This window comes from Saccostrea cucullata, unplaced genomic scaffold (genome assembly GCF_032062105.1).
Source record: "Saccostrea cucullata isolate Sc308-1 unplaced genomic scaffold, CSIRO_AGI_Scuc_v1 ctg2426, whole genome shotgun sequence".
NCBI lineage: Eukaryota > Metazoa > Mollusca > Bivalvia > Ostreida > Ostreidae > Saccostrea > Saccostrea cuccullata.
In genome coordinates this window covers 42,469-69,408 of record NW_026935881.1, presented here as the reverse complement: position 1 = coordinate 69,408, position 26,940 = coordinate 42,469, and the positions used below count along the sequence as shown (strand labels likewise).

Here is a 26,940-nt window from a genome sequence, read left to right as displayed (position 1 = left end):
ATTATATTTGGAAAAAGAATTGACCAATCAGAAAAGGGATTGCCCGAAGAATGTGTAATGATGTAAACTTCCGGCCCCCCTTTGGCGATTTTTCGCATATCTGAAGCAGTAGATAGTAAACGAGGAGAGATTTTAATTAATTGCAAACGAAATGTGCTGATTTGGTTGAATAGGTCGTAAGTATAGATGTTGAAGGACCTGCCGCTACACGAAGAGGATCGCAAAGTTATATTGTCATTCCGTTTCGAGCGAAAAATCGTGCTGATGTGGCTGGCCTAGAAAAATTCAAGATGGCGCCTTGGGGACCTTGGTTTATTATAAGGTAAGGGTATTTTTTTTTTTATTAAAAGAAAAATAAGTAACGTCAAGTGCCTGTGCTTGGGAAGTCTCAAAGTTTTGTTAAAACAAAAGTCGTTTTAGATAAAAAGAACATCTATATTTGTGTGGTTTGAAGCTGGCTTTATCCAACTCTTTTAAATGGTGTATATTTGCTCAGTACGCCTCGCAACTATATACACCATTTCAACTCGTTGGATAACACAAATATTAAATTGTACAATATACTAGTAGATATCTTCTATAAGTATATACACTGTATCGGATGTCCGTATTTAACAAATTGAGAGTTGATCTGTATTTTAATAAAAATATGCTCATATGGATTTTATAAAATATTATACGAAACTTATACACTGCACAAATCGCATTTTGCATATACTAAAAAATGAGGATTCACGTAAGTTATTATTTTTTCTAGTGTCCAACATTGCAAATGTAAAAGATAACGAACAGTAAATTTTCTCAATAATTTATGTAGAAATTTGAAGAAGTCATAAAAATCAAACTCCTTGAAATTTTAAAGACGCAATCACGTGTTCAGGAGGGTCCATGATGACAAGTCATTCATCTCACATTCGCATTATCCAAATATATTTACATCCACTGAATATTTTTTCCATTATTTCTTAAGAAAATCCATTGCGTTAATCACTGCATGAACTACATTAGGCATATGCATGTCGTCTGTACAGATTTCTTGATAAGTGGCTGTTTCATCGATGAAACGTATAAAGACGTTCGCATCATTAATACAATAATAAAAACTTTTTAATCCTTCTTTAAATGATTATTTAAACAGAAATATAAACAATGAAATGTCTTTCTTTGTTTGTTATTACTGGAATGAACGGTTGCAGGTATTTCAGAAAAAAATTACATAACCCGCTTACGCGGGTTATTTTTTTTTTCTGCAACAGCTGCTTCCGTTAATTACAGTAATAACGAACAAAGAAAGCATTTGATTGTTTAAGTAATGATCAATTATAATTAGATGGACCGTTTAAAAACAAAGGCATAACGATTGATAAAAAAACAAGTCAGCAAATATACACCTGTAGGTGATAAGGTCATAATAACAACCAAAGAATGTAACATTAATGTCAATACAGAAAGTGTTTACACCATATTGGCTTATGTACCCCACAATTCCTATTTTAGAAGACCTTCAAATCTGAACAGCAATTTATTTAATTAAAAAAAAGTAATAAGGAGTGGAAAATTGTAATTGTTAATCGATTAATATGTCTTCTTTTAGTCGGAAAAAAAAATCGGTTTTCTTTTTTTTATTTATAACGTTTTCATGCATGCTTATAAACAAACGTGAGTCACATGTAATTCTGAATACGGTGTAAATGCAGAACGTTTTCGGTTTAGAAAATCAGTAATGTATGCTTTCATGTATGTCAGAGATCTTTTAATTTTAAGTTAATAAATGAATTCCCTCGAAGAGCAACATTAAATTTGGATCAAACCTCAAATGTCTAATGTGAAAAAATAGATTTATAAAGAGTCACAGTTATGATAACTTCCTATATAAATAAAAAAAAATACGTACTGCTTGCTCAATTCTAGAACTCTAACAATGTCAAGCTTTAAAAAATAAAAGACATGACTAAAGATAAAATTACCCCCCCCCCCCCCTCCCAACTTTAATATGCAGACGAAGCAAGGGAAAGTACGCAATTCAGCACTTAAAGTATATCATTTAGGACGATAATAAAGCCTACAGTTTAAGTATGTAAAATGCATTTTTTATCTTAAAAACAAGAACAAAAACGACAACATATGATTTCTAAATGTTGAGTTGTTTATTAAGTATTTTGCATTGAATTTTACTGATCATTTTACATTAAATTTTGAGAAAAATAGCCATGCATTTTTTTTGCACCAACTGAAACTTTATTAAGCTCTTAAGAAGAAGGTATGGTTTTGCCTTGTAATTTTCTAAAAAAAAATGAAACTGGTGTATAAGTTGAAAACTCATGCTTCTTAAATAATTGAAATTCAAAGCAGAAAAATCATACAAGTTATTTTTCTCACTTGTGCTTTTAAATACGAATTATGACGTCATAAACATGTGCATTTTACCGTATTTTCTTAAAAAGTTGCAGAAGACACAAATTTTCAATGGAATTATCTTTCAGAAACATTGTCCAAAGGCATCGTCCACAAAGATCTTGAAATATGTGATTTGTTATTGAATTTTGGACAAATATCAAAATATTAACGTGGGCGACGGCTGTGGACACTGTTTTGTTAAGGAAAATCAACCTTGAAATGTGCCCTTTTGAGGCTTTTTCTGGTGAAAATAGAGAAATGCTTCAAGTAAATGACGTCATATTTCCAGAATGGTACTCCTTTATGCCATATTCTTTTCTGATCTATCACAGTCATATATATAAAGTGACTAAATGAATGTTTAAGCCAGTTTCAAAACTTTTTGATGTCATAACATTGTAGGGCGCAATAAAGCTAAAACCATACCTTATTTCTTTTGCAAGCATCAATAGAAAAAGATCTTTATATAATTAGATAACTAAAAAAAATACATATTGAAATAAAAATAAATCGTATTTTGATAGAGAAATAGTGCATATAATCATGCTAATTTTTGAAAATGAAGATCGAAACACCATAAAAAAGGAACTAATCGTCAACTCGAAAAGTGCCAGGATTTAGTTTTTGCTGTTAGAGATCATTGGAGATTTTTCAGAAAGTGTGTGGAAAAGCACAAATTTCCAAAGAAGCTAAAATTCAGTTTAAATAGAAATAATACTATGCAGACTAAATTAGCTACCAGTTTTTCTTTTGTAAATTTCAACTATATAAACAATTGATATTCAATATTTCAGCTGACACAAACAAGTTTATGTCATTGCACTTTTGAATTAAATAAGGAATGGACTTATAGTTCTAGTGATATTCATTCCATTGCCTGCCGCTGTCCAGCCCTATTGCAACATCAAATAATAATGTATAGAATTGTTTACATAAACTATTGTCTTTGAGATTTAATTATAAGATTTAAAAAGTCGGAGGGTCACATATTTTTTTTAATTCGATCAAATCGATTGCAATTGAATCTAGCTGATAAGAACTCTACTTTGAACAAAAATATACCTTATCAAATATAAATGTGTTTTTTTTCGTATATTGGATAAGTGTTAATAGAGTATATTCAATGTTTTGTTGTTGAATGTGGAATTTATTCCACGAGTGGGACAGGATTTTTTGTTATATTTTCACGATAGCGAAGTACGAATGAAAATATAAAAAAATCCTGACTCACGAGTGAAATCAATTTCATATTCATCTACAAAACATTGAATTTTCTATTTATTACATTTTCCCTTTGCCTATGTCTTTTTTATAATTCAGTCTTAGGCTACATGACGTCATAATTGAGCGGTTGAGACGTCATAGCTAAGTGAAAAACACTGTAAACATGAATTTTAACAACATAAGTGGGGATCTTTTGCAGTTTTTTTAATGACAGAATGGTTCATTAACTCGTTTACTATCTCATAAGATGTTAAGGAGTATTTCTTACAACACTCTTGGTAAAGGGAAGGAAAATCGAGAGTTTTCCCACACGTCTGATATTCTTTCCCACTGTGACAGGATATCATTTTTATATCCTTTCACACTGTGACATGATATTATTTTTATTCAATGAAAAAAAATACAGTATTTCACTGATAAACATGTTATAATGGTCATTAATTTAAAAGAGCGAAAAAAAAAAATTTCCCTTTTACTGCCAGAGTAAAGGTCCTGTTTCTAAACGTCAGTGGTACAGATTCCTATATTCATCAAAATAAACAATTTTCTACTGTTCTAGGTAATATGTTAATTTAAGACGAAACACATTGATATTCTCTTAAAAGTATTATTCTATAAGGTCTTTTATTCATTGCAAGCATTGACCAATGATGTCAGTGTTATTATTTTGATTTTGTAATTACTGGTAATAAAAGTAGATTAAAATTTATAAAGATGAAAGATTCTTACTATAGGATGTTGCCTTATTTGTCTTGCATCCAGTTGAAAAATTGCAAAGAGCTACCTCACAAATACATTTGTGCATACATCTCCTTCCAAAATACGGGTATTCACAAGACTCGTTACAAAATTGCCCAATATATCCTACCTCGCAAGCTGCAACAGTGTAGAAATATATTTTAGCATAAGAATATGTGCATGTCATTAAGTTATTGAAGGAACTTTTCGATTAATAATATTTTTTTCTAAAAATGGATACATGTATTCATAAAATTTAAAACTTATTCCAACCAGTGCATTCCTTACGTCGCGGGTTCCAAACACTTTCATTGCAACACCCATGCAAGCTTATCGAAATGAAATGTAAAAAAAGTGACACGATTTTACATTATTCTGTGAAAAGATAAAAACAAACAGAAAAAAGATAACGTTTATATTATTGAAGCTCCTTTTGAGTAAGAGAGACTCGTTCTTAAATAATTGTTGTTTGAGGACATCTGTGTTATGCCGAGGTGATAAATTTGGGTTTTAAAATTATATTTTTAATCAAAAATGAATTGCTTTAATCTGATATTGATTGAAATATATCAAACCGAACCAATGATTATATTAAAACGTGTATTTTTGACAAAAATACTAAGCAAATTATCAGCTGTAAAATATGCTTCCTTATTAAAGACAGATTCAATATAGTAGCAAGATCAACATTATGTACATAAAAAACACAAGAAATAATGGCAAAAGAATAGAAAATGTATTTTAAATTTTCAAATTAATAGACATAAACTTACTTATCGTTGCAAACTCTGGTGTTTATTACTGCAACGTTAAAACCAATACTAATAACAAATACACTCTGACTAAAAAGCATAACTTTGATATAAAATATATACTTGCTTTAGGTCGTTTATTCAATATTAAAATAAACTGTAATTCAACAAAACAGTTTGATATAATTATACACTATTTCCTTCCGTGATAGTCACACTATCCCTTTAAAAGCTTGGCGTACAAAGCAAAAAGTGACATTTACTTTCTGCATGAAATGGTCCATTATTAATACAGATTTATTGATAAAATCCTTATAAACCATATCTAAAATAAATATAAAGTAAAAGCTAAGTGCATTTTTTTCCTCTGACAAAAAATCCTCGCAACCCTATATATTTAAATAACCTTTTGTGTCTTAATTCGACGTATGCCAATGTATCTTATTCGTATTTATGGACTGTTTCCATTCTGGTTTAAATTATCACAGTCTGAAAATTGTATATTAAGAGTTGCTTATCCTTATGAATATGCATATGATAAGCAAAATTATCAAAGGTGGACAAAATTTATCATGGAACAATTCCGTTGTTTGGGCCTGGGGTATATGTGGAAGGACCAAAGGAATCTAAATTATCATATCTGTCTGCCAATCATTCGTAAAAGACTTAAGGAACTTTTTATACAAACATTATATAACAAACAGCAAACAGAATCAAAATGTTATATTTATAAGCATTTAAAATGTTATATCTATAAGCATTTCGTTGACAACTTTTGCTTGTTATATTATTTTAAAAAAACGTTACCAAAGTTGTATAAAATTGTATTTCTCAAACGAGGTCGTCCTCGCATAATCTTTTAATTGATACGGGTAGACAAAGACAGACATAAAAATCTAACAAGAGATAAAAGATTCTGTAAGCATACAGGAACTACAGAAATTGAAGACTTTTAAATCTTTTAACTTGTATGCCCTATATATTCAAAATTACAGTCGAAGTTTTTGAAAAAAATAGCTATCGACCATTTATGTACGCAATAATACAGCTACTAAGTGTGAATAATGAAAAAAAAAAAGATTATGTAATTTAGGGAAATAATCTATAAAGCCTTCGCTCTTAGAAATGATTGAATCATGTAATAGTGTGCCAATTGGTGAGATCTGTTACTTTTATATTGTTGATATGACTACATGTATAACTGTTTAATTACATAGTCTGCTTTGCATTCATTTCATGTCATTTTCCATATGAACTGTAAAGACTGATAGCATGAGTTTGTATGTATATATGTGCATGTTTCATAAGAATTTACAAGGACGACAATTCATTTTCAATTATTTCCTTTATATGTATATTGTATTAATGCTATTTGGCGTACACTGTATATCTTTTGCAATAAAGAAATTAAATTCAATGTTCCGGCAATTTATCAGAAAACGGGTATATTTCAGTACCTTAAGCACAAAATCAAAATTTGAAAATTAAGTTTGCATACATATAAAACAAGGATCAAGTTAATTAAACCCACGATCAAAATCAAAAAAAGTTATTGATTATGAATTCATGTATTAAGGGATACAAAAATTCCATGTTTGATACTCAAGTTAATATTTTCAGTTTTATGAAGGTATTTATATCATCTAAAGAAAAATAAATTAGTCCAGATGCTGGATATTAATAACATTTATCTAATACTTTATCAATTGAAATTGAAAATAATTCATTATCATTAAGTTACCAATAAGCCTTTTTTCAAAGTCCAAAACGACTGCTTAAAAGTAGTCTATCAGTGGCTTAAAGGTTGCTAATAGGTGCTCAATGCTATAATAATTTGTTTTTCTACCTTTAGTTGTGTAAATGATGCATTTTTTTTCTCCATCTTGTAATCTGGATAGAAGGATGAAAAGATCTGCAATTTGAAAGCTTTCGTCTTTGAATATGAGCTTTTGGAAAAAAATGATAAAATATTACATTAAACATAAGGACATAGAGGTTATATAACAAAAAAGAAGAAAAATACCACTTATTGAAACGTATTTAACTATAGCAAATAAAATCTATTGAGGGAAAAAAGCTTTAAATTCCAACAATGTGAATTATATTATGTCCTTAGAAAGGGAGGTTTGGAATACTGTAGATCACTAAATTTTCCCGACACCTTATTTTCGCGTGATTGTTATTGGCTCTTAGTAAGCGAGACATAATTTTCACGAATAGTTGTTATTCTTTTATATAATCGTAAGGAATACTCTTATAACGCGAGAATTTAATTTTCGCGAACGCAATTACACGAAAATAAAGTTCTCGCGAATAAAGATTGATTTACAGTATGACTTTAGAATGTACAACTTTTTAATAAGTCTTCGAATTTGTCCTCAATTTTACCTTTCCTTTAAGAAAATAATATGCAATTACCTTTCAGGCAAAATTTAAATTATTTTGCCAAAGTTTCATTTCAACTTAATATGCTCCTACGCATATTTTCTCAGATCAATCAGATATCAGAGACAATAAACACTGCATGCACAACGATATTAATATTTTCATGTTTCTATGTTTCTTTTTAGTGAAGTGCAATGATATCAATGCATCCACTCTTCCTAGATAGAAAATTATCAGGCAGTTATACATGTAATCATCTCCCTTTGAACGCAAGCTGTAGACATATCAAATTAGGACAACAGGTACTTGATCGATATAGAACCAAAGGTCTTTCAGTTCATTATGTTGTGTGTTGCAATTCATTGGATATGAATGTTATGAAGGCAAGGAGAACCTTAAAACATAAGGTCCCCTTTTCAGTAGGCGTAAATTTGATAAAGATCTTACTGGGAGCAAAAAAACTGATGCGACAGAGAGTGAAATAAACATTTTCCAGTGGCGGATTTAAGGGGGGGGCGCACCCAGCGCGCGCTCCCCTCTAAAATTGTCAAAGTTAGCGTAAATCAAATATGTCTACTTGGAAGACCTCATTTTCACCCTTCAAAATCTCTAGAATCCAGGAACTTCCGGGGGCTTCGCCCCCTGGGCTCCCACCAGGGCTATGGTAGACCTCATTTTTTAACCCTTCAAAATCTCTAGAATCCAGGAGCTTCCGGGGGTTTCGCCCCCTGGGCCCCCACCAGGGCTTTGCCCTGGACCCATTGGGGGCCTCAAGGCGGCCCCCAGACCCCTTCCCGAATTTTGGCGCCCCCCAAACTCCAAATCCTGGATCCGCGTCTGTTTTCAGGTAAAAAATTAATTGATCTTAGAACAGTGACATTATGCAGAAACCAGTTCCCTCTGTGAAGCATTTATGTAAAGTTGTGCGCATGTGCACCTCGTTTTTTACATTAACCGTTTATATATTTTTAGCTATGACTCATGTATTATGTAAACAAATTCTTGATGACTTCAATTGTAATGTAGTTCACGGTAAGTACCTGTTTTGATCAATACATGCGGTATGCAACAGTGTAGCAAATGTATCTAAAATTGATGAAATTCAACATACTGATTTTTTTTTTACTTTTTAGCCTAAAAAATGACAACCTCTTTATAGTTTTTATTGAATTTCACTGGAAAAATGCCAGCAGACAGGTTTTTTGCGTTGTGCACAAATAAACATCCTTACTTTACTAGTATGCAAAATCGTTGATTGTTCAAATTTATAAGTATAGTGTGTAAGACCTGTGATTCTTTTTATTAAAGTTTCTGTTTAATATTAAAGAAAAAGCTAAATCATGATGCATCTTATAGATTTTGCAAGTACAATTTATCTACACAGCAGTTACATGTATCACCCTTGATTTAAATATCTGCACTTTTATTTTTTTTTTATTTTTCCGTGTTAGCTTCCTGGTCATTGTTGATATTCTTCTCACAAAATACATATTGATCAATCAGATAATAAGGCAATGTATTGTACGAAGGACGAAAGGTCAGAAGCATTATTTGGAAATAATCTAACTTTGGTTGTAACGCGTATTTTGATTGGATGAAAAATTAATCCAAATTGTATATTTTGGTCTATCTATGTCACAATGACTTACATCAAAAACATACCAATCTGCTTGAGGTTACGTTTAAAATAAGAAAAAAATTGAAGGCGTTTTAAGGGAGAAATTGTCTTTTTTATATACTAAATGATTGAAAATTAAATGATAAGGAATGAATAAAATAGCAACTCAAATTAAATTGCTGTGACCCAGGTTATACAATATAACATGTGTTGCTATCTAATTCATTCCAAAAAGATAAGTTTACTGATTTAATTAATTTTTAATAACTATTATATGGATGTATAGGGAATTCAGTTTTAAATTTATGGAAGCGCAAAGGGCTCTACACATATGTTATAACTTTAAAAATATTGATAAGACGATAAAATATAAGACTATATACAAAGAAATAACACAAGTGTAGAGCCCTTTCTGCTTCCGTTTAAATCGGATAAAATCAGCAGAGAAATGTGAAAAATGTGAAAATCTGTTCACGAAATCAGCAAAATGAAATCAAGCGATCTACTGTTAAGAACTGTAAAAAAGTACAACGAAATAAATTCGCTTACAATTAAAGATTATACGTTAATTATGTTTTTGATCCTAGCATCAAATTCTAAATAAACTATTTTGAGGTCATTTTTAAATGTTAGATATGTAAATCTATTTATGTAACTTTATTCTTTTTTTTTTCTCAATACATGACAACAACAAATTAGTATAAATAAAGAGGTAATTATATCTTTTTTATGTGTATCGTGCTATTTAGATATCACATATATAGCTATTTTTTCCTTGCATTGTGCTTTTAGTTTGTGGGAAAGTAAGTTTCTAGTTTTACACCAAAAATAATGACTTCAAAGAACCATAATTAAAGCAATTCGTCATTGAAATCTAATTGCTGATCATAACTATAATTAAAAACATATTTTCATATTTAAACACTTAAAATCTATAAATTTATTTCTGTTTCAGAATTTATTAATGATTTTAAATTCTTTTTTCCCTTTTAACTATGTTATAAATGCCTATATAATTAAGGATTGTCACGACTCAATCTGGCCCCTTATTTGATGTAAAATCCAGATCAAAATTAAAATTGTGGTAATTTGTAGTTAAGAACTTAAAATGATTCTTGTTTTAAGAGACAGTCCATCGTAAAAAGCAGGCAGTACTGTATTGATGGGCGGCGCATCGAATGTGAAGAATATCTCACATTTTATTGAAAACAATATCAATACAGTCCAAATGTAATAATGTAATATGTTTAAAAATTGCTTATTCAGTATATAATGCTTTCTCTGTATGAGTGAAGATTTACATGTAGTGGTGTATTTCTGTTATTGCCCTGTCCTTTTTTTTTTGGCTGTGTTAAACTAGATTATTTCCATACGTATAGAAAGAGGATATCTATATTGTGTGATTTGATATTGGCTTTATCACAACGAGTTGAAATGGTGTATATATTCAAGAGGCTTGCCGAGCGAATATACACCATTTCAACGAGTTGGATAAAGCCAATATCAAATTAAACAATTATAGATGTTCTATTTATCTCATACGACTTTTGTTTTAACAAACTTTGAGGAGTCTTTTAACAACAACTTAACTGGTAGGCTTTACTTTCTCCGAAAACGATTTAAGGGAGGGGGGGGGGTAACATTTGTCTTCAAGTAGCCAATACGAATTTTTTGATAAAATAAGACACTTCTTTGACATATACCAGTCTTTTTCTTACTTTTAACGATATTACTGCCATTTAATATTCATTTATAAGGGCAACAATTTTCACAAATAAAAGTTTCAATAAAATTAAATCTTGAAGCTAGGGATCGTGTCAAAATCGGAAGTGCTGTTGATAAAGCATCTACCCGTTGATAAAGCATAAACTTATCCAACGGTCTGTATCACCAACATGTATCAGATAAAAATATATACTCATCAGTGTTCATTTTTTTGGCATGGGATTTCCTTTGACAACCAGATAGTGAAACCATTGTGATGCTAAAACTAATAGCATGGCTAGTATTTCTTTTAATAGATCATGCTTGCCAAGTAAAAATTTTACATTGCATGTTTCAGACTCCAAAAATAAAAATGGTTTTCAACTGACATTTTTAGTAACTTGCACAGAAAAAAAGTCAATTTCTGAAAAAAATACTGTTTTATCAAATAGTGAAATGTACACATAACATACTTATGTATGCGGTGATACTTTGAAATAATACCTAGACTTAAATTATGTTTTTCTTGACTTCAGTGTTAACCTACCTAACATGGGACAAATGTTGAAAGAAGTACAACTTACGAAGACAAGAAAAAATAACAAGATGCCAGAAAAATTAAATTATGTATGTATTTAATGACTGAATCAAGTGTAATTTGAAAAAAAAATGATTAAAAATTGACGGCTTACACTTTATTCTCATAGTGTACTGATTATTTTTGTTGCTGACATGCACTAATTGTAACAGAAACAGGAAAGGAAAGTTAGGTTCAAAAAACAAAAGCATGACTGCAAAAGAAATATTTTGAACTACGCATCAATTCAATGGTTCATGGGAGATTAAAACATAAATTTAAAAGCTGAATTTTATATTCGGTTTATCATTGAATAAACTTGTACATGAGTCTTTTTTTTTCTTTGGTTCTCCTTTTTTGCGTTTATAAAAGAAACATACCGTTTCTCATTAAGTGCGAAAAATAAATTCATATATTATTAATTCCGACTTTTTATCTGGTAGAATCATTTTTTTTTCTAAAGTAAAAATTGTTCCTGTCCATTTTACTTATTCTTATATTCATCCATTAAAAACTATACTGGTCTTTATTAGCTTTAATCTTATAGTTTATATTAATCAATATACATATCAATCAAATATCAATCATATGAGAGAATACTTAAAACAATTAATGTAACAATAAGTTTTAATATAACTTGCAATGACTACTCTAGAAAACAATGCATAGCAAATTATTTTTAAATGAATAAATTCGAGGAGAAGACCAACCGTTTTCCACCCATCATTAAATTCCATTTTGATTTATCTCAATTGTTGCATGTCATCCGGTAGTAATGAAGATCATGTGCATGTGAAAGGACGGTATATTTAACTCTTTACAACTTACAGAATTGCTATGAATATACATTGAATCCTCGCGTCAAAGAAATATTACTTTACCCTTTCCCCGCAAGCACTTTATAGCGGGGTACAAATTTCTCTAAAGTTTAGCGGAAATAATATTCTGAAATAATATTTTAACTATAAAATAACTTTTCCTATTTTATGGGATTCAAGCAATAATAAAATAGTTGGAATTAGGCAATAAATTGAAGATTAAATGAACTTTTTAAAGTGCGTGAAAATGCGTGATTGCGGGGAAAGGGTAAATGCGTGATTTTGCGTTAGAAATAGGAAATGGTATATGCGTTAAAATGCGTGACTGCGGGGAAGGGTGTTAAACAGAAACTGCAACAACACAGTTTTATTTTTAAAAATAGACTTATGTTATTATTTTGATTTTGTATAGTCGATATCCTAAAATATATTAATTCTTAGGTCAAAGTTTATTGGTACAATTTTTCTCGTCTGAGAAACAAAAAAAAATTGATTGTTTTTATAAAATCGGAGACTTGTGTGTGACAGGTGTCTCAAATTGCTTTGGTCTTATATTGATATTCTTGTACCTTTCTTTATCTAAAAACTCTTTATTTGCCTTTTTTAGACGTTAATACAAAATTATTTTCTATTTTGAGAATGCAATCTCTAAAATCCATGCCAATAATAAATGTTAAGTTAAATGAGTCAATAGAACCTTCTTCCATAGTTTTTTTAGTCTGAAAATTAAAATAATCCACTTCAAAGTGTAAAGCCAATGATGTATCTATAAATGTGTGATAGAAATAATTTGAGCGACATGTGAGGTAAAGCTTCTATAGTTTCGTAGTATACATTCATTTTTTTTTTTGGACAATATGTGTATGACAGTTCCTTAGCTTGTATTTTTTCTTAGAAATGAAATCAAATTTAAATTATAATATTTTTTTTTAAATACTTGTACGAAAATAAATTATACTGCCTGTGTGACATGCGCGAGTGCTAGACTGGTATTGCCTGTCTTTACCGTACGCAAGAAAGTCGGATATCAGACAGGCAGGCCCGTCTAGCGCGAGTGCACGATAACAATGCATTTGCAATTGAGTCACCGGAAATGACCTTTTTCCACTCAACCAAACAAACATGTGCAAGTAGGTTCAACAAAAGAAGGCCAGATCTCGAGCATTTACAAGATTATACTCGTTATTTTCTTTCAGAGTTTTCCTAAATAAAGACTTTTCAAAACAAATATTTATATTACATTCTATACTTTAACATATTTGAGTTTGCAATTGTGGAATGGAGAAAGGGGGGGTATTCTTATAAGGTAATTAGACTACTTCTGTTTATAAGGTTATAGGCGGATGAAAATACGAGGATACACACTACTGAAACTGTATGCTATTATACTGTAAAAACATAATGTGAATGTCAAGGACCAATATACCCATTTTAGCTTATCAAAAAAAAAATATATGCATTTTTATATCACTCTTCTGATACCCATATATATCAATAAAGGTAATAATGAATAGATACTCATCTGTAGTATCAATATTGATCACTAAACTGAGAATTTAATACGTCAATAAATTCAGGGAAATTAATATTTTTGGGGGGTATTTGCAAATTATATTACAATATATACTTACGAAATTATAACAACTCTAGAAAATTATAAGCATAAAAAAAGCAATTTTTGATAAAACAAAATGAAACTTCTATCAATTACCGAGTATTTCTTGCTGCCAGTACATGTACCACCTTTTGATGCTAGCAAATTATCAAGCAACTTGCTCTATCATTAGCTAGCTTACCTGTGCCTGAATTTGTCATCTTTCCTATTGAAAATGTTAATGTCATCTTACCAGAAAAAAAAATCCATAACAGATAGGTAATATTATTGAATTTTTATTTTTTATATATAACTGCATTTTTAAAAGACCTTAACTTAATATATTTACACATTTACAATACACAAGATGCTTTATTTAAAAAAGTCCATATTGTTGCTAATGAATTTGACAGAGTTCACGCAGTGGGGAAAAGTAAAACATGTCAAACTACATGTATTGTATTTAAAGAACATTGCTTATCTTAAGAAATTATTATTTTTTTTAAAGAAATATTTAATGTGAATTCAGAAGACATGGTCGATTAAATTAGCAAATTCTTTGCTTTTTTAAATGAGAGGCTCGCATTTATTGAATTTTGAAGTACATGTGTAGAATTATATAAAACATATATCATAGATACAGATTGATGCATGCATGACACAATATAGTTTTTAAAATGCTTTCTTAACTTTTTATACTTTTTTTGATATTAAAAGAATATCTTTTAAAAGTACCCATTTTCTTTGACACTCATTATTTCATTATATGTGTATATATTGCTGATTTCCGGAAAAATATTGTTATTTATCCTAAAATATTTACATTTGCAAATGTTTATCTTTATATAACACTACTGAAAGCAATGCGTATCTATAACTGTATGTTTACAATTGCAAATGTTTTCCTTTTATAATACTACTGAAGGCAAGCGTTTTTATAACTGTATAAATACAGGTATGGGGTCAAGAGGTCATAGATGTGCGTTTGGATAAACGTTCGACGTAATTTCTCTATGACGCCATAAAGGGTCAACGCGCCTTAAGTGGATTACATACATGCCGTTCGGTTTGAAAAATTAACGCATTTCACACGTTAAAAGTAACAATCAGGCAAATATAAAGTATGAATGTCACAAATGTAAATATAAGAAATGAGGTATAATTTTTTTTGTTTTATTGAGATGTAAAACGGGTTGGCACATGATCAAATCTTCCATAAAGCCCTTCGGGCTTTATGAGATTTGATCACGTGACAAACCCATTTTAGATCTCAATAAAACTCAAAAAATGATACCTTATTTCTTACATTATAACAGGTAGGGGGTCAAGAGGTCATAGATGTGCGTATTGATAATCGTTCCACGTAATTTCTCAGTGACGTCATAAAGGGTCGACGCGCGTTCAGTGGATAACATACGTTGGGTTTGAAAAATAATGCATTTCACACGTTAAAATCAGGTAAATATAAACTATGAATAAGTCACAAATGTAAATACATGTATAAGTAATAAGGTATCATTTTTGAACATCTATCGGAATATGAATACGGGTTGGTCACGAGATTAAATTCCACAATGCCCGAAGGGCTTTATGATGAATTTAATCTCGTACCAACCCGTTTTATTGCCCGATAGATGTTTAAAAATGATACCTTATTTCTTAAGTACAGCAATTTATTTCTTTAAACAATCCTATATTAATAGCGAAGAGACAAGAAAAACTATGGTAAGGAAAGAGAGGAGTTTGTTTTACTCTTTTGTGTTTTTGCATAAAATAACGTTTATAAACATTTTTTCAGGTGTATTCCCCCTCTGATGAAGGCCTTTGCCAGATACACTTTTTTTGGATTATTTCCAAAACTAGTGTCAGGGGTGTTTATGTTAAGCATTTCCCTAAACTTCGGGTGCATACTACCGCATCAGATTAATGGATTGGAAGGAAGTTTAAGAATTAAGAGAGGAAGTGCTGATGTTAGTAGTTTTTTCTTTATTTATAAAAGAACATATTTACTAGAATTTGCTCTCTTATTAATTTTTTTTTCGTTTCTACATATTCTGATGAACTGTATTTTAAGCATATTTTTATTTATAAATGAAAAAAAAAATATGTATATATAAAAAAGGTAATGTTCAAATATTCATAAACATTTTAATTTTACCTAACTTAGGTCAAATATGTTATTGTTTTGTACGACAGCTTTGATTTTGCAAATCTGAAGAATTTTGATCTGCAGAAGTACTACTTTTACAGCAAAACCATGGCTTAGTAAGATTATGTGTATGAAATATAGGTATTTTAACCTTTCACTGTTCAGTGGTCAGGTGCCCTACATGTATACAGTCAAAATAATTTTTTGATCAAAATGCCAAATATTTAAAAAAAAAATGAAAAGATTAAAAAAAAACTAGAGATCTTATATATTATATTCTTTTTTAACTAGACTTGATTGATACCGTTTTATCTATTGATTTAGAGAGTCTCGTGTATGTCTTCATTACCAACAATAATGATCGGGAGAAAGTGCCCAAAGGACGAATCAACGTTTGAAGAAAGAAAACAAGTCTTAAATTGTTCATATATTCCTCAAAACTGTACAGACCCACTCAAATTTCAATACCACTGTGTACTAAATGAGTATGCTAACCGATCAGTTGAAGTATGCGCAATCCCTACCAGAATTTTAGGTAAGAAAGTCATGGCATTAAGAGGAAGACAACTTATATATTTCTGTTTACAAATGTTTATATGTCTTCCAGGGGTAAAAACATTGCTTTGATTCATTCTGTAGAGTATTTTTTTTCTAATTAACATATATGATAAAGTATCTAATACGGTTTAAAAACACAAACAAATAGCAATGATGAAATTAAACACGATATTTGTAACTATGCTATTTTCTTTTATAATATCGATGCACTGCAAAAATATTTTATCATATTAGGAAGTGTTTGTGCTGAGTTTAATATAGGAGGGAAATTTGTCCAAGAACATTACACAACACCTGTACCCTGTTCAAGATGTCCGTTTGTGTATACATCGACTGATGCTTACAAATGTAAGTTTTTACCAATTTTCAATGAATTATTTCATGACAGCGAACACTTAAATAGCATTTATACTCTCAATTCAACGTAAAATGTATTAAACAAGATATCTTGATTTGAAAGTAGTCCCAAAATATCCGAGTTGTTCGTTATATTTTTTTTATTTATGAATTGTTTAACATTTTGCCATTTTTTAACTTATGGGAGAAGGGGGATAATTCTTAACAAAGCAAATAGATGTCATTATATGCTATGTTAAATGCATGTAAATGAAACAGTCGTCATTAAGATATGCAAAAATGCATACGACTTAAAACATTCAAAATCAATTAAGAAATAAGCTCGTTCGATCTTATATTTCTGTTGTCTTTTGAAATTATCTGTATTTGTTTCAAATTGTTTCATATGGAGATTTGAAAATTGTTTTCATCCTTTTTTAATGAAAAAATAGATAAGATTTGATTATTTAAGATAAAGGAATATTTTTTACTTTAATATGATGTAAAACATTTAGTTTATGTTATATATGATATATTTAGTTATAAAAATATCTTGCTCAGATTATCGAGAATAATTCAACATAGCATGTTTCTGTTAAATTCTGAGAGAAACACATGTACTTTATAACACAATAATTATTTTAAGTAGATCATGTTAATATGTACGTTGATAATACTGGGTATTTAATTTAGCTATTGCCTTTTTGTGTTTTGATGTTTATGTAATACACGTGTATACAATATTACGATGCCGCCTGGACATTTTCTGGTTAATATACAGTATGTGCTACGAAGTATATACTAAAGGTGATATTTGTGTAATCATAAAATGAAAATAACTATAATACTAGCTTCTTCATTTCCCTTTTTAATCCATCTTTATTTTTTAGATCAGGAATGTTATAGAGGCATCCAAAACATTTCATCAACAACAACAGTGTTATCAACGTATTCAGTTCTTATTTCATCAACACATCCAACAGGTCTACAATCGACTTCCTCTAATATACCTGAACTAAATGTAGAGAAAAACAAGTACGTATATTAAAGAAGAAGACTAGTACTTATTCTGTTTGATTCATTTTTCAAAAATAAAATAAAAATAATAAATGCTGAGAAATTCCAAACACTACACATGTTTTATGTTCGTTACGACAACTATCTGTCTGGGAACATAATTATGTGAAATTGACTTTTGTCTTTTCCAGGTCCTATATTTTGTGGATTTTTGTAGTTGCTGGTGTGATAGCAATCGTACTGGTCATAGTCATTTTTATAAAATATATATGGCGTCGACATAATCAACCTGATGCAGAATGTCACCATCAAAGTGAGGAAAATATAGAACAAGAAACACCATTTATTGAATTAAAAAGTACATAAAAATTGCATAAGCATATGGTTGTGTTTTTTTAGTAGACATTACTCACAAAATGTTTCTACAGAGGAATTTTTAAATATTTAAGTATAAATCATGAACATTTCAAAATAAAATGAAACATTTTTTTTTAAATATATCTAAACAATCATGTCCTACCTTGAATGTCAAACCTGAAGCTTTCGTGGACTTTAAAGAAACCAGTAAAAACTGAAAGATGGATATATTCCTGTTTAAAAGTATTATCCCCCATTTTGATCTCGCCTTACCCATGGTTGTCATAACTTGAATAAATTTTAAGACGTACTTTGTATAAGGATTTCCTATACGTATAAACTTTTCTGACACAATGTTTTTGTAAAGACTATTAGAAAAAATACACCAATATTTCTCCAATTTTAATTACTGTTGAATCATCAATGTTCTTGTGGAGCGGGGAGGGATGTTGTTAATTTGTATATACAAATAACCCGCGATTTACGTTCAATTCAAATAAAATATTGTTTTTTGACGAAATTTAAACACCGGGAATTATATTGATTACACACAAAATTTGACCACCATAATTTTTTTAAAAATGTCAAATTACATGTATGAGATTTTTTGCTAGCCAAAATTATATGTAATGGTCTTGTAGCCAGTTTTTTTCTTTTCTACAAAAAATCATAACAAAAATAAATTATAACATAAATTAAACATGTGAAAACAAAGACACATTTTAAAAAACGCCATAGGTGGAATGGGGTGTCCAGGGAGAGTACGTATTTCCTCTTGATCATTCAAATGCAGTTTTGCTGTGATGTCTCTGTTTTGATCAATTGAAAAAAGTCATCCATGGTTGAAATTATATTTAACATAGAACTTAAATATATGCGTCAGTATCTTTACAATCAAGATCAGCTTCAATTATATCAGAGACAATTTTTTCACACAAAAAAGTGAATTGTTTTTCATTCTATGTTTCTATCATATATGAACCGAAACACCATCTACATTTGCATAATGCACATTTCCTTCCCTGATTTGAGTTTCCATTCTTTGAACACGGCGAATATTAATGAACTTTTCATAGATTGCCATGAAAATGTAGAGAGTAAGTCCTAGGCAGAAGATAACCCCAAACGCTGCGACCGAATCCTGGAGTGAAGTATTATTTTCATTCTTTAGTGGCAATACTTTTGCTGACTTTGTTGCTGACATTCGGTTGGTGGAGATTTCATTAAAAGCCTGATTTTCTTTAGAAGATAGATGCATATCTACAACTGCCAATGGACTTTTTAATAATAAAACCTTGCATACAATGCATTTTATCTTAATTTGAGCAAGTTTCAATTGAACTTTCAACATCTAAATACATATTCAAAAGCAACCAGTATATGAAAAAGCTACAAGGTATACACATGTGTCTTTATATATTTGATATATTTTCACTTAACTGATTCAAATTATGTAGTCCTTTTTGCATTAAAAGTCATTGATAAAAATACAAAATTCAAATCCTTTATTTATCTGAAAAGGCAATTGAAATACTTTAAAAATTAACAATCTGAATGTAGTACAAGAGCATCGTACTCATATCTGATGACTCCATATAATGTAGGAACTTGTATCATTTTTACATATACTGCGAGTTTTGTCTTAATAAGAAAAAAGGTTATAAAGGCTTACAAACTTGACCAGTCAGATAGCAACCGTGTTTTGTGCGCATTTTGGTTTCGATTTTTAACAAATGTTTACTAGCAGTGCCTCAAGTGTCTTATAATATATTCCCCAAGGACCAGGCTGCATCTAAACAAATATATGTACAAGTCTTGGTGTTTGGAATTGAGGTGGAAAAAACAAAAATATTAAAAAGATTAAATATCAGAATGCCTGGTTTTATAAATTACTTGATACACCTATATAGAATATTAATTTCCCTGTAGCAGACCTATAAAAATATACTGACGTGCAAACGAAACGCAACAAGCAAATTTAAGGGAGTTACTTGTACATGTACATGGGTTATTACTATGTACCAAAAAAATTTAGGGCATCTCTAACTTTCCCAAATCAGTTATTTAACCGTTGAATGATTTTCATTCCATTACCGGAAGTTGATTTTTAGCCGTCTTAAGGGAAATCCAAAACTTGTATTTTAATTAAATATATGTCAATATTTGGTGTTGTCAAGAATTTGCACTGTTAGTGATAACATTTTAAAACTATTGTACTAAAATACCGGGGAAAACATTCCTGTTTTCTTTTCCGGATGTGAAGCCTTTATTTCCTCAAAATGAATGAAATCTCGTATTTCAATTGCAAATGCTGTAAATTCTCATTATAAAGAATATGCAAATATGCACTATACATAACGACTCTCTATGCTCGCGTGTTTCTTGACAGGAAATCTAAGGTTTACTACACTTCGCCAAATTAAAAAAACAATCGTCCTTAGTATTTGAAAAACAGGCATTTAAAATGCCAAAGGATATTAATTTCACTCAGATTAAGTCATTGATAAAGCTAATGCATGGTAGAAATTGGGTTGCATTTGTTGTACATGGCGGACTAGCGCGTTTTAATTGAATGGTCGAAAGGGCATTTAAGAGTTATATGTTACTTTTACGGTTTAAAACAACATCAAAAATCAATACATTCAGGTAGATAGCAAATTTACGAAAAAATGATACTTCTTTAAAACGTTAAATGTTTTCTTTAGACCTTAAAATGCGACACATAACGCTTCCAAGTTTGTTCCATTTTCATTCATTGAGAGTTTTTCTCTACTATATATAGTCGTGATCATTCAGACGCATGCCTTTATAACACAAGTCAGAGCAGTTTGATTAACAATACTTATTTCCTTTGTCTCAAGTAATGAATAGAGGATATTCAATATTTTGTCTTTGAATATGGAATTTATTTCACGAGAGGGACATGATTTTTTTTTTCTGGGCCACAGTAGCTGGCAATATCAATGAGTTCTTGTTTTTATACACTGAGTTTAAAAAATTTGATACAAAATTGTATTATCAAACCTGTCTTCGGACACTTCCTCAGATGAAATGTCTCGTTTTGCTTCTTTGAGCAGTAATGTTATTTTCAGATATTTTATGATAGAAAGTGATCAATACCTTGTGTTGTAGAACTCTGATTGGCTAGGCAACCAAGGGCAGGATCGCACTCGTTCTCAGAACAGTTACACATACTCATACAATGCATTCCATAGTAAGGGGCTCTACAGGCATTGATACAGTTAAGTCCCCATCTACCAGGAGAACAATCTGAAACAGAATTTGAAGTTTTTTTTCTTAATTTTGTCTATAGCGCATCATGTTACCAATATTGGAAAATGCACGAAAGGAAGTGATATTTACAATTTCATGTAGCTTTAAACAGTAATTGGTCTTTACTGTATCTATATTGAAAATGGTCACTCATTTTTTGATCGTTTTTATTTATTTGGAAAAGTCAGATGTTTATAATATATGTCCTTCATAGTGTAATTGGGATAATTTTGGTTATATTTCACCTTCACATTTTTCTGAAACTTCGTTCCATACTTTCCCTGCACAACACCTGATTTGTTAAAGAAAAGAAAAGCACGGGTTTAAATTAATATTTATTAAACGCTGTTGTATTTCAATTAAATTTTCGACAAATGACATATGCACATATAATAAAATTCATGAAACTTTATGGAAAAATTTAGAGCATTTGTTCTGGGACAAATCGTTAGCTTAGGATATTTCTACAAGTTAAAAAAAATGAAGGTTGTAGCATTTTTCATCATTTAGTAAATAAAAGAAAATTAAAAAAACAATGTTCTTTAATGGAGGTTGACTACAAAATAAGTAGGTCAAAAACGACTCACTGTCCTTTAGCAAGTCCAGTGCAATCCATGCAATGACCGACACTAAATACTGTGATAAAAATCAATGTTATTAAACACTCCATTTTGTGTGTGAATAGTGTCAAAAATCATTATGCATGCGGAAATATATATGCAAGTTTAATTTTAAACATATTATTTATAATACCTGATTAGCTAGGGCTTAATGATTTAACTACATGTAGGTCATAGTATATTACGGTAATTAATATTAATATAAATATGTGGAGAATATACTATGCCTTGCAGAAAAAAAAGGGGGAAGAGCAGTTTTTTTCTTCTGAAGACATGTATCATAAATTATTATTTTTTATACATGTACGATTTACTGAAATTGAATGCAGTTTCTTCGAATATTCGACACAGGAATAGATTTAAAACCTTGAAAAAAAGTTGAACAGAAAAACGAAGAAAGCATGCTCTATGTTTACTCTAGATTTCCTTCATTCACTTCCATCTGCTCCTCTTGAATTTTCTCTTGTCTTCCCTTACCTCAGTCAACCAATTTAACATCTTATTCTCCCTCTTGTGGCTTAAACACTTTATTCACCATCTTACTCCCTAATTTATTATCGCCCTTTCAAAACTTCTTCCCCTTTCTCACCATGAATACCATTTATTTATACCTTACCTCCCAACATTTTCTTCATATAACTCTATGGTCCACGGCCTCTCACCGGATATCTTGTTGACTTTTTTACTGCATTATACTTGGCAGTAACCTTGTTGAATTTTGATTGACACCACAGCAAATTATAAGTAAGCAAGTATTGTCCTTTTTCAATTGGCTGCAATGTCCTTCGACAAGGCTCATTAAGTCCACCTCATTGATGAAAACCCGCCTACAGTTTGCCTCTAAGACCATGAGTAAGACAATAACATCCTGTCTACTTTGCATGTCCCTGTTTGCTGTGCTATTGAATCGTATTGTTTGATTGGATTTTTTGACTTGAATATATATATATATTATTATAACAGTAACTTGATCCGAAGGGTTGTATCACGTCGAGTTGACAGGCACGGATCATCAGATCTAACGAGACGCGAAGCGTCGAGTTTGATCTGATGATCCGCGCCTGTCAACGAGACGTGATACGACTCTTCGGATCAAGTTACTGTTATAATGATAAATTTATTATATACCCCCTTATAACTAGCTAAATATAGCAGAATAAAACTTTAGAGATTAATTGTGTAATATTTATTCATAAAATAAAGCATAATAACAAGGGACTTTTTAACGCGCAAGAAAAATAATGTCATTTTTTTGCGTACTACGTCATCAGTTTCAGAGAGTGGTGATATGGATTCAGAAAACCACAGTGTGGTGATCCGGAAAATCGGATCAAACTCTGTAAAATTAACAGTAACAAAAACAAGGAAATTGATGGGTATATAATAATGTTCGTTATCTTCATATCTGATCCCACCTTTGAGGATTTTGAGACCTGTGTTACTCTGCTCCTATTTTGTATTGTTCTATGGTCTTTGATACTGAATACGTTCGTTATCTTCATATCCTTTATATTTTATATAGGCATAATTATATAACCTGTTATAATGAATGAAGGTATATTAAATACAAATCAGCGGAAAAGAATAGGTTAAATCGAAATTTTATTCACAGATGAAAAAATGATTAGAATTGTAAGGAAGCCCATTTAGGACCTATTAAAAAATATTTTTGAATTCGTTATAACAAATTTTAAGAATTCGTTATAAGAATTTAATTTGTTATAACAGATTTTTAGAATTAGTTATAACGAATTTAATTTGTTATAACAGATTTATTGAATTCTTTACAACGAATTTAATTTGTTAGCACAGATTTGTTGAATTCTTTATAACGAATTTTATTTGTTATTACAGATTTGTTGAATTCGTTATAACCAATTCAAGATAAGGAATTCAATAAATCTGTTATAACAAATTAAATTCGTTATAACTTTTGATGAAAGCATAGCTTGGGCTGTTGGAATAGTGATCAACAGCCTTATTATAAATAGCACACAGTGTAGAAAAGTAAACAAAAACACCAAACAGCGTCAAAGAAGACGCTTCCGATAAACAAAATAGCCTCATTGAAGGATACTTTAACAACTATATTTAACATCTCAAACTCTGGAAATGTTAATTGACCAATATCTTTTTTTGAAAATGAAATTGAAAGAGGAATTAGATTTTTTTGCAAATGTATTCATAATAAAGGCTTTGGAAGTTGAAGTTTACCTTTTTTATGGATAAGTAACCCCCCCCCCCTGCTCCTTTCACTTACCCCGACCCACCACTTTCAATTTGCTTCTGACGCCTGTGAATGGTGTATAGTTTTTGTGTCTCAAATAATAAAAATGGAATGCACAGTACGAAAATGCATTTGGATAACATTTGAACTATGAATATAGTATACAGTACATGTAAAGAGTTAATTAACATAACATAAAATACACTGTAGATTCCTTTTTCCCTTTTCCTATGACATATTTCGTCTAGGAAGTATTCCCCTTCGCCGCCATATTGTAGGGCAACATATCCACATCCTTTCAGTACGTTTGACAGAGCCTTTATTGATTCATAATTTTAAGATTGTAAATATACCCCTTTCCCCCATATATTAAAAGGGAATAATTCAAAGGCAAAATATGTCATAGGGAAAGGGTTTATTGAAGATTTTAAAGAATAACTCTGTTCTTTTTTTGTTTGTTGTATGGAGACGCCACCACTTGCTGATGCACAGCATTGTTAAGGACGTTCGATCCTGTGGTTTTGAGTCGATTTGGTCTAGACCTTTATTTCTAAAATTCTGCATTGTTTTTAAGTTATAGCGTTGAATTTAAATTCTACAATGCAAATTAAACAATATCCATTGCAAAAAACCATTATTAAATTTCACTCAAGTAAGGTTAAGCCAGGGACTATAGTTTGTGGCGGAAGGATTTTTAGAAGAAAATTATCAATTTATCCCTTTTGAACTTTATACAGTACTGTTAATTTTAAATTCCTATTTTTCCGTGCTAGTTGCACACAAAGCTGCTTTTTGCAATGAAATGTGTTATTCACAATTTTTTTTTTTTTGTAATATCTAAAAATTTAAATCATATACCCCCACTTTTGATGTTCTTTTCTGAATATTTAAGATATTTTTGACCTACATGTATCTTCTGAAATCCAGAAAAAGTTAAAGACTTTAAAATAATTTTCTTGCTTATTAAATTTTTAATGCAAGAAAAATCCCATATTGTGAGTGCAAAAAGGTCAAATAATTGATTATGTGTAGGAATTTGAAAATTTTTCTTCGTCACAATATAAAAGTGTCTTTTTTAAAATAGACTTATAGTTTTATTTTGTTCTATGCTTTATTTGGATAAAAATATTAGAGGGAAAACGTTGAAAATGTAATTTTTTATTAAGACATAAATTTCAGTGCAAAAAGGTTATATCTAATGTACTGTAGCTCCAAAAGAAGCATATTGACTCCCATATATTGATTTTGTTTTTAGTTAAGCTATGTGTGTAGAAACTAAAAAGCCGCGGGCTATAAGCAAAGCACTTACATGTGTATCATGATGAGTTTGTAAATATGACGTCATTTTGGTAAACATGACGTATTTGTTATACCCTTATAAATATCCTTCTATATATTTATTACTAATAAAAAGTCCTACAAAAGGACTGTATATTACATCAGTCTAACAATTTCACTATTGACCGATCTTACATAAGAATTGTTAGACCGCAACGTCACTTTTACGTCACGTCACTGTTACGTCACAAGTAATTACTCATCGTTCAATATCGGCGACGCGGAAATAGCCGAAGTTAAGATGCTAACAGCAAGGTAAGGTAGAAGGGAAGAGTATGTTTTATAATAATTATTTTTTGTGATACAATAAATTTAGTTCTTTCTCAGCTTGATGTTTTATTTACTGATTAAGCCATAATTTTCCATATACAGTAATTGATAATATAGCGTGTTTTGATAAAATTGATCAATCTTCAATGAGTAGTGAGGGGTATAGCAAAACAGTTATAGACTGGGATTCGGGCAACATTTGATTTGTTGGACCTGAAGGTGAAAATGTTGCCCTTGGCCTGCGGCCTCGGGCAACATTTTCACCTTCAGGTCCAACAAATCAACAAAAATCAACAAAACAAGGGTTCAAATATAACAGTCAATATGGTCAATTGAAATTTGTGGGGACATCACAAAATATCGACTTTATGTGCCACATTTAATTTGAAAATGCTATATTTACATGGAAATACATTGTTAAAATACTTAACATTAAATCGTCACAGCATTTTGTAGAATTCGGACAAAGGAATAACATATAACAATATTTCAATCAGATAGATGCCCTATTTTCTCACAAATGTCCAAGTCACACGTAACTGGTAACAGGGAATGTCCTTAGGGATTGAAACTGTTAAGAATATGCATTGCGTCCTTTTCTTACTTTTAGATGACATATTGCATTATTTATTGAACGACCCTCGTAAACAGCTTAATTGAATAAATTCAAGCTAGAATAAAATCCCCCTTTTTGCACATCTATTTCCCGTTGAACAGTGCTGCGTGGAGATCATTGAAGACTTTGCACTAAATCATGTCGGGGAAAATGAGCAGACGCCACCACTTGCTGGTTGAAAACCTTTAAATACTTTACACTCAAGCATGTCAGGAAAAAATGAGCAGTAATCGCTTTCACACTACATGTAATACATACTTGTCCTGCGACTCGGGACGTAAATGTAGACGGTTTCATCCGAAGGACAGATCTCCACTTCCTGCTGTGGTTTTTAGAGGGTAGAGTAAATGAAGGAAAAACTAATGTAAATAA

General features: G+C 30.4%; 2 protein-coding genes across 4 annotated transcripts; one reads left to right on the top strand and one right to left on the bottom strand.

Moving 5' to 3' along the window:
• Positions 1-15,531: 15,531 nt before the first annotated feature.
• LOC134244120 (uncharacterized) lies at positions 15,532-18,350 on the top strand. 2 transcript variants are annotated; one of them, XM_062726396.1, is made up of 5 exons: positions 15,532-15,777; positions 16,281-16,491; positions 16,749-16,862; positions 17,741-17,885; positions 18,059-18,350. In XM_062726396.1, exons 1-5 carry the CDS (start codon positions 15,622-15,624, stop codon positions 18,231-18,233), a joined length of 801 nt encoding a protein of 266 aa, XP_062582380.1. In that variant the 5' UTR covers positions 15,532-15,621; the 3' UTR covers positions 18,234-18,350. The 2 variants fall into 2 exon arrangements, with proteins under 2 accessions (XP_062582380.1, XP_062582381.1); XM_062726397.1 differs by having other exon boundaries at positions 15,533-15,777; positions 17,741-17,871; positions 18,059-18,291.
• A 502-nt stretch (positions 18,351-18,852) lies between these two features.
• Positions 18,853-22,180, bottom strand: LOC134244121 (uncharacterized). 2 transcript variants are annotated; one of them, XM_062726399.1, is made up of 4 exons: positions 22,085-22,180; positions 21,743-21,789; positions 21,345-21,494; positions 18,853-19,484 (listed from the first exon to the last, which is right to left on the bottom strand). In XM_062726399.1, the coding sequence occupies exons 1-4, from the start codon at positions 22,165-22,167 to the stop codon at positions 19,195-19,197; spliced, it is 570 nt and encodes a 189-aa protein (XP_062582383.1). In that variant the 5' UTR covers positions 22,168-22,180; the 3' UTR covers positions 18,853-19,194. The 2 variants fall into 2 exon arrangements, with proteins under 2 accessions (XP_062582383.1, XP_062582382.1); XM_062726398.1 differs by having other exon boundaries at positions 18,864-19,490.
• Positions 22,181-26,940: the final 4,760 nt, after the last annotated feature.